Genomic DNA, 11,524 nt, shown 5'->3' on the forward strand with positions numbered 1-11,524 from the left:
GTTATTCCTAGTCACTCCTGGTAGTGCTCAGGGGAACAGGGACTCCCCCAATGCCTGCTGGTCCCCTCTGACTAGTTTGTAACAGGCCACTAGATGCCCCCTCAGCCTTCTCTTGTGGAGGCTGAACAGGTTCAGGTCCCGTAGCTTCTCCTCATAGGGCCTGCCCTGCTGCCCCCTGATCATGCGCGTGGCCCTCCTCTGGACCCTCTCCATGTTGTCCACATCCCTCTTGAAGTGTGGCGCCCAGAACTGGACGCAGTACTCCAGCTGCGGCCTGACCAGTGCTGCATAGAGGGGGAGGATCACCTCCTTGGACCTGCTTGAGGTGCACCTGTGGATGCATGACAAGGTGCGGTTGGCCTTCCTGACTGCATCCCTACTCTTAACATTGAGTGTAATATGTTCTCGTCAGTGTAAAAAATACTCCACTGTTTTAACAAAATATTAAGTAGTTATGGTAAACTGAGTAGCTGAAAGAAAGCTGAAGAAAAACTTCCTCATGTGATGGGGTAGACAAAAACAACTAACTTTTTTATGAATTCATTCTCTTCACAGTTATCCCTATATTCCAATTCTCCCTGCACAGCTGCTGGAAGTTCTCAGTTCACCAACTCCTTTTATTATTGGTGTACATTCTGTCTTTCGTAATGACATCCATGAACTTGTAAGTATACCTACTGAGAATATTGTCAGTGTTATAGCATTTGTGATACTTGGAAGTAGGAATTCTTTTTGTGCTTCCAGCTTTACTATTTTAAACTATTATTTCCATAAAAAAGTATCAGCAGATAAAGTTGGATGATAATTGATATAAAAAGGAGAGGAGAGAAGGATAAAAGAAAGAAAAGGATTGACTTCATTGTCCATTTTTTTTTTTACAAAGGCCCAGATAGCTAAGCTGTCAGTGGGAAATAAATCGGGAGAGAGAGAAATTTGAAACCATGATTGTAGGATGTGAAGTTCACAAAACAGGGATCTAATTCCAGTTCTTCACACTTCTTTTGTGACTTTGGACAAATCACCTAGGTTACGGTCAAATATGCATTTGTAGTGGCTTCAAAAAGGATGGGAGGTTAGTGTTTAGGAGCACGTAGTAGCTTTTATGATGTAGTTGGTAGGTGTGCATGAGCCTGTAGTAGTGTGAGCGAGCTAAATTTGTCTTTGAATGAAGCAGGGTTGAAGATGCAGTCGTTTTGCTGCACTTGTATTACTGCAGGTTTGCAGGTTTATGCACACCTAGGATAGCATTCTGCGTAGGTGTCTTTTCTGAACATCTATAGAACTACATTTGGGTATTGCAGGTTTGTATTCTGTTTCTGTGCATGTACGTTCCAAGTAGCAGTTGTCTTTGCTTCAGGAGCAAGTGTACATTTGTCCTTACCATTAGATCAGCATTTTCTAAGCAGTCCTTGATTTGGAGTGCCTCAGTTTTTAAGCACTCCTCTGGAGAGACTAGACTTGATTTTCAGAGGGACTAAGTATCTGAAGATTATGCAGACTTTATTAAAATTAAGTTTATTTGGCATTTCTGGAAATCAGATGTTAGCTATACCAAACTGAGTACAAGTACTCCTCAATTAACGTTGTCCTGGTTAACATTGTTTTGTTATTACGTCATCAATCTATGAGAAAACATACTTGTTTAAAGTCATGCAGTGTTCAGTTATAACATTGTTTGGCCACCGCCTGCTAGTAGGTAACTACTGTGACCTAATTGGATTCACTTAACATCATTTCACTTAAAATGGCATTTTTCAAGAATATAGCTACGCCATTAAGCAAGGAGTAGCTGTACTTAAAAACTTAGACTTCTTTCTGTTTCACAAAGTGTTTCATGGTTAGATTCATTAATATTATTAAAGTGTTCAATATTTTTAAATTCAAAGTAATATTATTTCAGCTCATTAAGTTGAGCTATATGGGACATGTGAAATATAATCTATTATTTTAACTGTTTGTGGTATATACTATATATGAGCCCTTTATTTGTTTCTTACAGTTAGATGTAATCATAGCAGACCTGGATGGAGGCACGATTAAAATTCCTGAATGTATTCATCTTTCTCAGCTCCCAGAACCACTGCTGCATCAAACTCAAACAGCTCTTTCTCTAGTAAGTCACATTTCCTAATATAATTTTCCAGTTTGTAAACAGAAGAAATATAACATTCAATCATGAGTACATTAAAAAAATACTAATGCAGCTTTAAAAATAATTGATTGCTAAATGCATTCTGTCTGAGTACCATAAATACATGGAATTCTAAAGAAAATATTCTACATATGTCCTAGAAGCCTGTCATTCTGCTCTTTGGCAAACAAATCTACCTTGATGTTCTTAAGATCAACTTTATTGAAGCTAGTGAATTTATTTCAATGCTGTTTGACCCATCCTATTCAGTTTATGAAGTCTTTCCTCCTAAAAGCTGCTCCTTGCTAAATTTAATGAGAGTTTTGCAGAATCAGGCCTGAAGTGGGCCTTGCTGCAATTTTCTATGCTCCTTCTAGAATCTGAAAACTTTCAATTTTATATGCTTAATACTGCACATATTACTCTACTAAGAAAATTCTTCTTAAAAGAACTCTTATTTTAATTTGTAATTAATACTTCAGACTATTACATTCATTTATAGCTTATGACAACTAACTTATAGTTTCAAAATCCAAGGGAAGAAAATTACTTTTTCCTTCCTAATAATGTGATTCATATGACAAATCAACCTTACTGTTCTAACAATTGTTACTGGTATTCAGCTGCTTTTACTATTCTTTTCCTTGGTTTCTTTATAATTGGGTGCAGAGTTCCAAGAAATCCACTTAGATTTTAAATTACTAGAATGCGTGGTTCAAGAATTGTTATGGAAGAACTGACCTGTTGCAGTAAATATTGTTTTATGCTTGATTATCATTGCACACTGAGGAATCACCACAACAGTGGTTTAGTTTCCTGTTATTGAAAGTAAATTGTCTTTTTCCAGCATTCTCAAAAACTGAAAAGCACTTGTTTCAATATTAAACATAGCTGGTCTAACCAATGGGAACAATCCCAAACAGGGACTGATTTACCACCAAAGTTTTTATAGCAGTGGTGATGTACTTTGGTTTCCTGCTGTCATCCTCCTCTCTTTCCTTTTCCCTTTTATGGGTTTACCACAATGGAGGTCATCAATGGTCATTTCACATGTATATCTTCCTGTGGTTCAAGCAAAAGCTCTAACCTCAAGAAGTTGAAAAAAAGACAGTGGGATGCAACACTGATATTAAGAATGTGCATTCATATTTTATGCACTGTCCCAACATTAGAACTTGAAATATGGAGGCTCTAGGACTTAAAAAAATAAAATAGCTTAGTTATTACTTAAACAAAATAATCATAACAGGACAACATTTTCAAGTGCCCAGTCTTAGTACATGCCTCAGTGTTGGAATCCCAATATAAAACACGTTAAAGGTGTTTTATTTTTAGTGGATGCTCAGGAATTTATGTAGAATTAGATCTCTTAAGCTAAGATGGAAACCCAAAATAACTAGCCATGTTTGAAACCATTGGTTATAATTTCAGTAGAGAGGGAGCATTTTTACTGGGCATAATATATCTGAGATAACTTAATTGTCTTTCCCCGACTTTGTCACTTAACTTGGATGAGTATCTTAACTGCAGTGAATCCACGCACAAAAGTAAAATAGAGATATTACTTCTGTTCACCCAGGCTTTCTGAAGATTGTTAATGCTTACTAAATATATTGAGATAGTTGGGCAAAAGATGTTATAGAACTTCAAATTAATACTTAGAAGTATTTATTAACTCGTAACTTTACAAATCAGACTGGCAAATGTAATCCATTTTCCAGGTGTAAAGTTAAACATATTAACATTCGGTTCTGTTAGTTCATATCAGTAAGTATTGCTTGTACATAATGCACAAGAAAATGCTATCTGCAAAGCAACAGCAACTTCAGGGTTAACCTTTAAAAAAACAATAAAAATCTAACACATACCCCAAACATCCTACCCTCAAGATTTTCCATTCATGTTTTAGAACTTTCTTTTAACATTCCATCTCAGTTATTGCAAGTCAACTAGCTATAAATCTCTACAAAACTGAGTTTGTTAAGAAAAATGGATAGAAATGATAATGACATAAATTAATGTATTCATTTAACACCATTGTTTGAGACATTTCAGATAGATACGGGGGCTTTCCACACCTACTAAAGTCTATTGCATATAATATCTATTCCATCTATTGCCCAAAGATGCTTAATCCCTTATCTCTGCACAGCAGTTAGGACTTAATTTTGTGTTTTATTTTAAAGCATTTATAATGCAATGATTATGAATAAGAAGGAATCAGGGGTGGTGGGAGGGAACTTTTGCTTCCTGTACAAGACTACTTGAATATTTCATTCATTTAAAAATGTTCTAGGTTTTACATCCTGATTTGGAAACAGCAGATTATGCATTCCCTCCACCACGAACAGCTTTATCACATTCAAAAATGCTGGTAAAAATTCTTTATGACTATTTTTTTTACTTAATAGAACAATATTAATTCTTTAAAATAAACTTTCTTAGGAAACTATATTTCTGTGTTTTACTGTATTCTCCATTACAGTGTAGGCAGTGTCTAGGTTAAAATAGCATGACTTAATTTACAAGTGCAACATCTTTCCAATTTTTCCTGTTTCTTTGTAGTTCACCTGTAACAGTGTGGACAGAAGTAAAAACTGAAATGTTACAAATGCCTTTGAAACATTTCAGAGGACAAAAGCTCCAACTCAAAGTGCATATGCCCTTTTGAAATGTTCTAAAAGCAACAGAGATTCTGCAAAATTGTACGTCTTTAAATGAGGTACTGTTTTGGAGAGCTTTGCTTTTATTTTGTTGAATCTATACAAAGACAGTCTGCAGATACTGAGTGACAAGCCTGCAGGCTGCACAGCCTCTGGATCTCACTCCTCAGTCCTGGCTGCTTCCTCATTGGGGCCTCCCCTCACTGGCATTGCTTAGCTTTTCACTCTCAGTCCCTTCTGCCTCTTTCCTCCAGAGAGAGGGAGATTGCTGAGGTAGAGTGAATTGAGGCTAGAGGTGGTAGGGCTAGGGAGCTCACAGACACATTCAGGGTCCTCAGCCCAGTCCCTTCTACCTGTCCACTGTCTGAGTGGGAAGGAGGAGAGAGAGGGGATTGGGGCTGGTGAGTCAAAATGTGGGTGGTGGGGAGCCCTTCTCCCACCTCTCTGGAAGACATCCTCTGCCTTCTTTAGTGCCCCTGGCTGAAAAGCTATGGTAACATGCATCTGTGTCTGTTTTGGGTGGAGCCACAGAGGCCATACATATGCGTCTGGCTGAAACCCTTCTTTTTAGATGCGTTTCCAGGTGCATTTCACTTGGAAGCATTAAAAAAATTACTTCTGTCTGGATCCTATGAGGTTTATTTTTCATCCCTGAAGACTAGAAGTAAACCCCTGGTTTTGTTGAAATCAATGCTGGAATTCACATTGACATAATTAGAGCCAGTATGTCATCATGGGTGGGTGACATAGTTGTAAATTGGCATGGTTCATATCGCAATATTAATCCCTATAATTTTGTATAATTTCTTTTTAATATAAAAAACACTGATTCTGTTTGTTTGTCATCGATTTTTGGTACAAGTTACTGGAAGTTACTCGCAGGTGAGTGTTGTCTTACGCCTAAAATAAGCTTTTATTTGCCAATAAGGCTAGCTTTTATTGAATCCTAAATTTAATTTATAAATGGAGAGAATACCACCAAATATACTTGCAGTGAAGTCCAGCACAGGCATCTAAAAATTGATAGAATTTTATATTTAAGTACAAAAATCTACTTCCAAGACAATCTATTGCAAGCTTTAGCTGTTTGTATCAGATTAACTTTGCTCTAGAAGTGTTTAGTGCCTTTATTTTTCAAGTGAAAGGTCATATTTTAAAAATGCATTTGAATAAGACATAAAATTGGAGTCCTAAAACAACTCGCAGTTTGGATGCCAGAAGAACTGATTGGCTAAGAGTCTATTTAGGTGGCAAAGTGAAATATAGTAGTATAAAATGATGAAGTGATCGGAAGCAGATGTGATTCTTATACCAAATGACAAATTAACTCTATAGAAGTGTGTATCTGTATGTAAAATAAAAATATAAGAAAGTCTCTGTTTGCTATATAAGCTACATTATATTGTTTGAACATTTTTGCTGTATTTGAAGAATTAATAATAGTTTGTAACGTTGTGTGATAATAGGGCTGAGGAAGAAGAATTATAGATAAAATATTGTTTCCAAGATATTCCATTTTCATTGTCAGGATAAAGAAGTGCGAGCAATTTTCTTGAGATTCTTTGCACAACTCTTCCAAGGATACAGGTCATGCCTTCAGCTGATCAGAATTCATGCTGAACCAGTCATTCATTTCCATAAGGTAAAAGAGAAATAAGTTTGTTTTTATGTATACAAATTTCTGTCACGTACTTACTTTTTGAAGCCATTTCAAATATGAAATCTTGGAATTTAATTTTACATTGCCATACAGTTGCTATCTTATATAAGGGTGATAATTTTGGTATTACAAATCAAGTAGTAAACATAATGTAACATAAAAAATACATGTTAATTTAAAGCAAAAACCCACAAAATATAACTTGGGCAGTAATTAATGAATTTCAAGAAATTAAACCTACAGTTAAAAGAATAGAGTTACTGTGTAATTAGAATCATAGGTGGATTCAGCATCTTGGCAAGGCGAGTAGTGCCACTGAGATCACTTGCATGTTAGTGCCACTTTTTCCAGAACTCTATATATGCTGTGTGCTCTCAGCTTACCACAGCCCTTGCTTTCACATAGCTCTGGAGCCAAGAGGTTAAGTGGTGCCACAGCTTGTCTGCCCTCCCTTGCTCTCCCCAACCCCCACTGAATTCAGTGGCAGAGAAAAAGAGAAGACAAGCAACTGTGGTGCTCATCCTCCCCTGCACCCCAGGCTTCAAAGTTGTGTGAAAGCAGAGGCTGCAGCAAGAGCTCATGCTGACCAGCGGGTGAGCTCAGAGAGCTTGGGCAAGAGTTGTACTGACATGCTGGTGAGCTCAGAGAACTCAGTGAGCATGCACCATACAGCCATTATGGAGTACAATGAGAATTAGTTTGAGTGCCCTAGGAATGCCCCACTTTTTTCCTACTCAGACAGACCTGTCCCCTGAGATTGTGGGGGATGAGTCTAGATGAGTGGGGAAAGTGAGGATGTCACATTGCCCCTTGTCCCACAACGTGTTTTTCAGCCAGTGAAACAGATCGGCTGCTGCTTCAACACATCCCAGCACAGTTGATATGCTTCAGACAGTGATATCTATTTCTAGCCTAAGGAAGCCACTCTGCTCTATTTTCTGACTGACTTGAGAAGAAGAAGAGGGCTAACCAGCTCTCAATTACAATACACTTGATTTAGTTTAAAAGATATGTAATTCACATCCAGTATTTTTACAAGTACTTTGCACTTGTAATAAGCAGAAGAAAATGTTTTGCCTATGAAGGATCCAAGAGTTGAAATAAGAGTGTTTGTTTTGACAAGGTTTGATAACTGTAAAGTGGTAAATTCCTGTCTACTGTCACTGCAGGCAGCCTTCTTAGGCCAGCGAGGCTTGATTGAGAATGACTTTCTTACCAAAGTCCTCAGTGGAATGGCATTTGCTGGTTTTGTGTCAGAGAGAGGCCCTCCTTACAGATCCTGTGATCTCTTTGATGAGGTAAGCACTGTATTGTTTAAGGTATATATTATATTCAAAGACGTCAAAATTTTAGGTTGGATATTTCGGTATGTTAGAAATAAGTTATTTAAAAGCTTCTATATCATATTGTATCGTAAATAGGACTTTTGCAGATAGTTCACTAGAAAATATATAGAATATATTATCTTCTAAAGTCCTCATTCTGTAACCCACATAAATGTATATAATTTTACACACATAAAGGCACTAGGAGAGCTCACAAAGAAGGTTAAACTTGTGCAAGTCATTGTAATACTGTTTTTATAGTTAGATTTGGAACTTTATAATGGGTAATGCTCTAGTCCAGAATTATTTTGAATAATGTAAGAAAGTTTCTGGAAAGAAATATTAATTAAATGTATCGATACATTAATAAATATATGTGTGTGTGTGTGTGTGTGTGTGTGTGTGTATATATATATATATATATATATATATATATATAAAAATACGTGGAATACATGCCTGGCAAAGGAAACTGGGGCAGATATCTTCTATTATAAAAATGCAATGGGATCTTCAATTTATCTGCAGCCAGAGGCCTGTCTTCTAAAATTTTGTCTAAAAAAGAATCAAATGCAGGCACAATGAATAACTTTTTTTATTACCTGGATGTTTGAATGTTTAGTAACAAAAATGAGAAAGCTCACTATTACTTTTATATGGGAATAATGTTGTACAGAAATACTGACTAAAGTATTACAGATTAACATCTGCTTTAAGAATATAGGTTTTTTGGTACCTGGTTGGTAGGAATATGATTTTAAGGGTTCAGAGAGAAGCAAAAATTCCTGATAATTCACCTGGGAAATTCTGTACCATTTCCTAGAAGCAAGAGATCTTTCATTATCCAAAATTCTGTGTATTTTATGGCTAATATGATTGTTACATACTTTTGTATTAGCAAAGATATCTTTGTAAGCTGTTTTTTAACATCTCTAAACATGTTGTAAGTTGGTAGCTTTTGAAGTGGAACGAATTAAAGCTGATGAAGGCAATCCGCCAAAAATGCTGAAGCATATCCGAGAGCTTGCAGAACAACTGTTAAAAAATGTAAGTTTATTGTATCCCTGTATTGGCTGTAGAGTGTTTTGATAATACTGATAATACTTCACTACATTAACCTGATAACTTCATGATGCAAAACGTACATTCCAGAAGTTAGGCAGAAAACTCCTTGATGTAAGCTCACTGGGCGCAGATAGAAGTTACATTTCTCACACGATCAGGTCCCTGAAATCACTCTACAGCTGTGCTGTGACACATGCATGGCTTCAGAGTACTTTTAAAGTGGCCGATTATGCAAAAAATTAACCCTTCTCAAATGAGGTGTCAGGTGAAGGTGTTCTGTTTTACAGTGCCTTGGGGAACTTGTATTCCCTAGGGTTAATTTTTCACATATTTGGGACCGGGCTAATGCAGCCTACCCCTACTTCTGGGGCTGTCAGCAGCGCAGAAGGGAGGAGGGGAAGGAAAATGAGCAGCAGTGAGGGACCTGAACTGAGCTGTGGTAGGGAGGAGCATGGGGAAGAAACAGAGCAGCACAAGCTGCTGGCTTGCTCTGCCTGAGCTGGAGGCAGGGGGGTGGATTGGAGCCTCTCTGCCTCATGGCCTTGGCCCAGCTCCCCCCAGTACCCCAGCCAGGGTGGCTGTGGGATGGGCAGCCACAAGGTAGGGGGGCTCTGATCCACCCCCCCACCTCCAGATCAGCTTGGGCAAAAGTCCAGCTAGCAGCTCACTGCTGCTGGCTTCCCCCTTCCTCCTCCCCTCTCCCTCCCTGCTGATAGCCCTGGAGCTGGGGGGAGGGGGAGGAGAGCTAGGGAGTAGGGGTGCACAGATAAAGATATTTTTGGCCAATACCAATGGCCAATTATTAACCAGTGATATTGGCCAATACCAATCCAATAGCCGATATGCAGCCTGGCAGGTTGGGGAGAGCAGTAAGGCTAGTAAGTCTGTTGGGATGGAAAGGGCATGGGGGAGGGAAGGAGCATGGGGGTGCAGATCAAGGCCCCCATGGTGAGGACTAAGCCATGGGAAGAGATAAGTGCAGGCAGGAGTGGCTCCCACTGCTGTGCATGCCCCCAGGGGAGGCATGGGGGGGACATGCCCCCCAGATTTGTGCACGGGGTGAGGTTGGGATACCCACTGTGGGTCTGGGGCCAAGGGCTGCTTCAGCTTCTTCCTGGCAGGGAGGCTGGGCTAATGCTGTGGAGGTGGGGCAGGTGCAGGTGGGGCAGGTGGCAGCGGCACTGGAAGTGGGGGGCTATGGGGTGGGCCATAGCCATCCCAAAATTCACCTTAGGTCCCCCTCCCAGTGCTACCCCCACTTGCCCCGCCCCTGCCTCCCAAGCACAGCCCTGGTCCAGCCCCCCCACCAGGAGGAAGCCAGCACAGCCCCCAGCCCTGAGCCCGCAGTGGGCAGCCCACTTTTGCCCTGCACACAACTCTAGGGGGTACATGCCTCCCCGGGGGGTGCATGTAGCAACAGGGGCCCGCCCTTCTTGTGCCTCCCAAACATGCATCTCACAGCTCCGTCCTGCACCCTGCCTCTGCCCCATTCCCTCCTCACTGTAGGACCCTCGATCTGCCCCTTCTCCCCCCTCAACTTACGGGCCTGCTGCTGCTCTCCAAGCTGCCAGGCTGCATTCCTGCCCACATGCATGCTGTGGCTGCACACATGTATGGGGCATTTATCAGTGTCATTATCAGCCACACTGGCCAATAAAAGCTGATTTCCGATAATGTCAGTTTTCCTTTTATCAGTGCCAGTATGATATGGACCAATATATTGGTGCATCTCTACTACGAACAGGGGCGGTTCCTTGGTTGGGAAGTAGAGTGGCTCCTCAGCTTGCTGCTAACCTGCAGGCAGGCTCTATTTCCTCCTCTCCTGCCCCTCACCAGACAGGTGAACATCTGTTGGGTTGAGGGGGTGCTCCCACTCATGGGACTTTATTTGTCAGCACCCACTAAATGCAGAATTTTATTTTCCTTTCTTCATCTAAAGGCTGTTTTTTTAGGCACCTAGCTGGTTTGGGCCCTTCCTTTGCACTGTTGACATCTGAGCAAGCATAGTAGGCTGTGTGTTGCCTGTGCACATACGTGAGTATAAATCTGGGAAACAGAAGCAGAAGACAAGGAGGACAATAGCCTTCCCATAGTTTAGTGCCAATAACTGTGTGGTTCGGGTACTCACCCAGGAAGTAAGAAACCCAGGCTCTAGCTGGCAAGATCAGCAGCACCCAGAGACCTGGCTTTCAAGCTAAGTGCCTTGACCAACCTGCAGAGCCAAATTTTGCATTTTAGATGTTTCCCTTATACGATGAGTAGTGTCTTGGTATAGTTTATCTTTGGAAATCTGAATGCATTTCGCAGCAGGGTTTGATACAAGCCCTATTAGATTTCTTGTTCTGCTGGAGAAATAGAAACTCTGTTCTTTCCCCTTAAAAAAGGGCCTGAAAATTTCAGCCTACTATCTTTTTATTTTCATTGTGCTTCTAAATTTATCCTCAGTTTTTGTTTCCTAAAACACCAGTTTACAGTCTAGATTGCTGAATTGTTTTTGTATTCTTAATTTCTTTTTGACCACACTTTAAAGCAGTGGTGACCCATTTGCTTTTTATTTTGGATGAAATCCTGGTATTCTAACTTTATTTTAAATGCTATTATTTTAAATCTGCCATACCACAGGTCAAGCACTATCCATGGTTTTCTAGGGTAGCAGCCATCTCACTGAACTACACACCCT

The 11,524-nt window shown here is 39.9% G+C and overlaps 1 protein-coding gene across 1 annotated transcript in view; it reads left to right on the forward strand.

Moving 5' to 3' along the window:
• SBF2 (SET binding factor 2) overlaps window positions 1-11,524 on the forward strand; it is a 584,661-nt gene that overhangs the window by 320,992 nt on the left and 252,145 nt on the right. The window contains exons 8-13 of the mRNA XM_019519970.1: window positions 556-664; window positions 2,000-2,113; window positions 4,428-4,505; window positions 6,323-6,436; window positions 7,624-7,752; window positions 8,728-8,826. Of these exons, the coding sequence (XP_019375515.1) occupies window positions 556-664; window positions 2,000-2,113; window positions 4,428-4,505; window positions 6,323-6,436; window positions 7,624-7,752; window positions 8,728-8,826 (643 nt within the window). The remainder of the gene's footprint in view (window positions 1-555; window positions 665-1,999; window positions 2,114-4,427; window positions 4,506-6,322; window positions 6,437-7,623; window positions 7,753-8,727; window positions 8,827-11,524) is intronic.

Source organism: Gavialis gangeticus, unplaced genomic scaffold, assembly GCF_001723915.1.
Source record: "Gavialis gangeticus isolate Ggan-Ray unplaced genomic scaffold, GavGan_comp1, whole genome shotgun sequence".
In the NCBI taxonomy this organism is placed as follows: domain Eukaryota; kingdom Metazoa; phylum Chordata; order Crocodylia; family Gavialidae; genus Gavialis; species Gavialis gangeticus.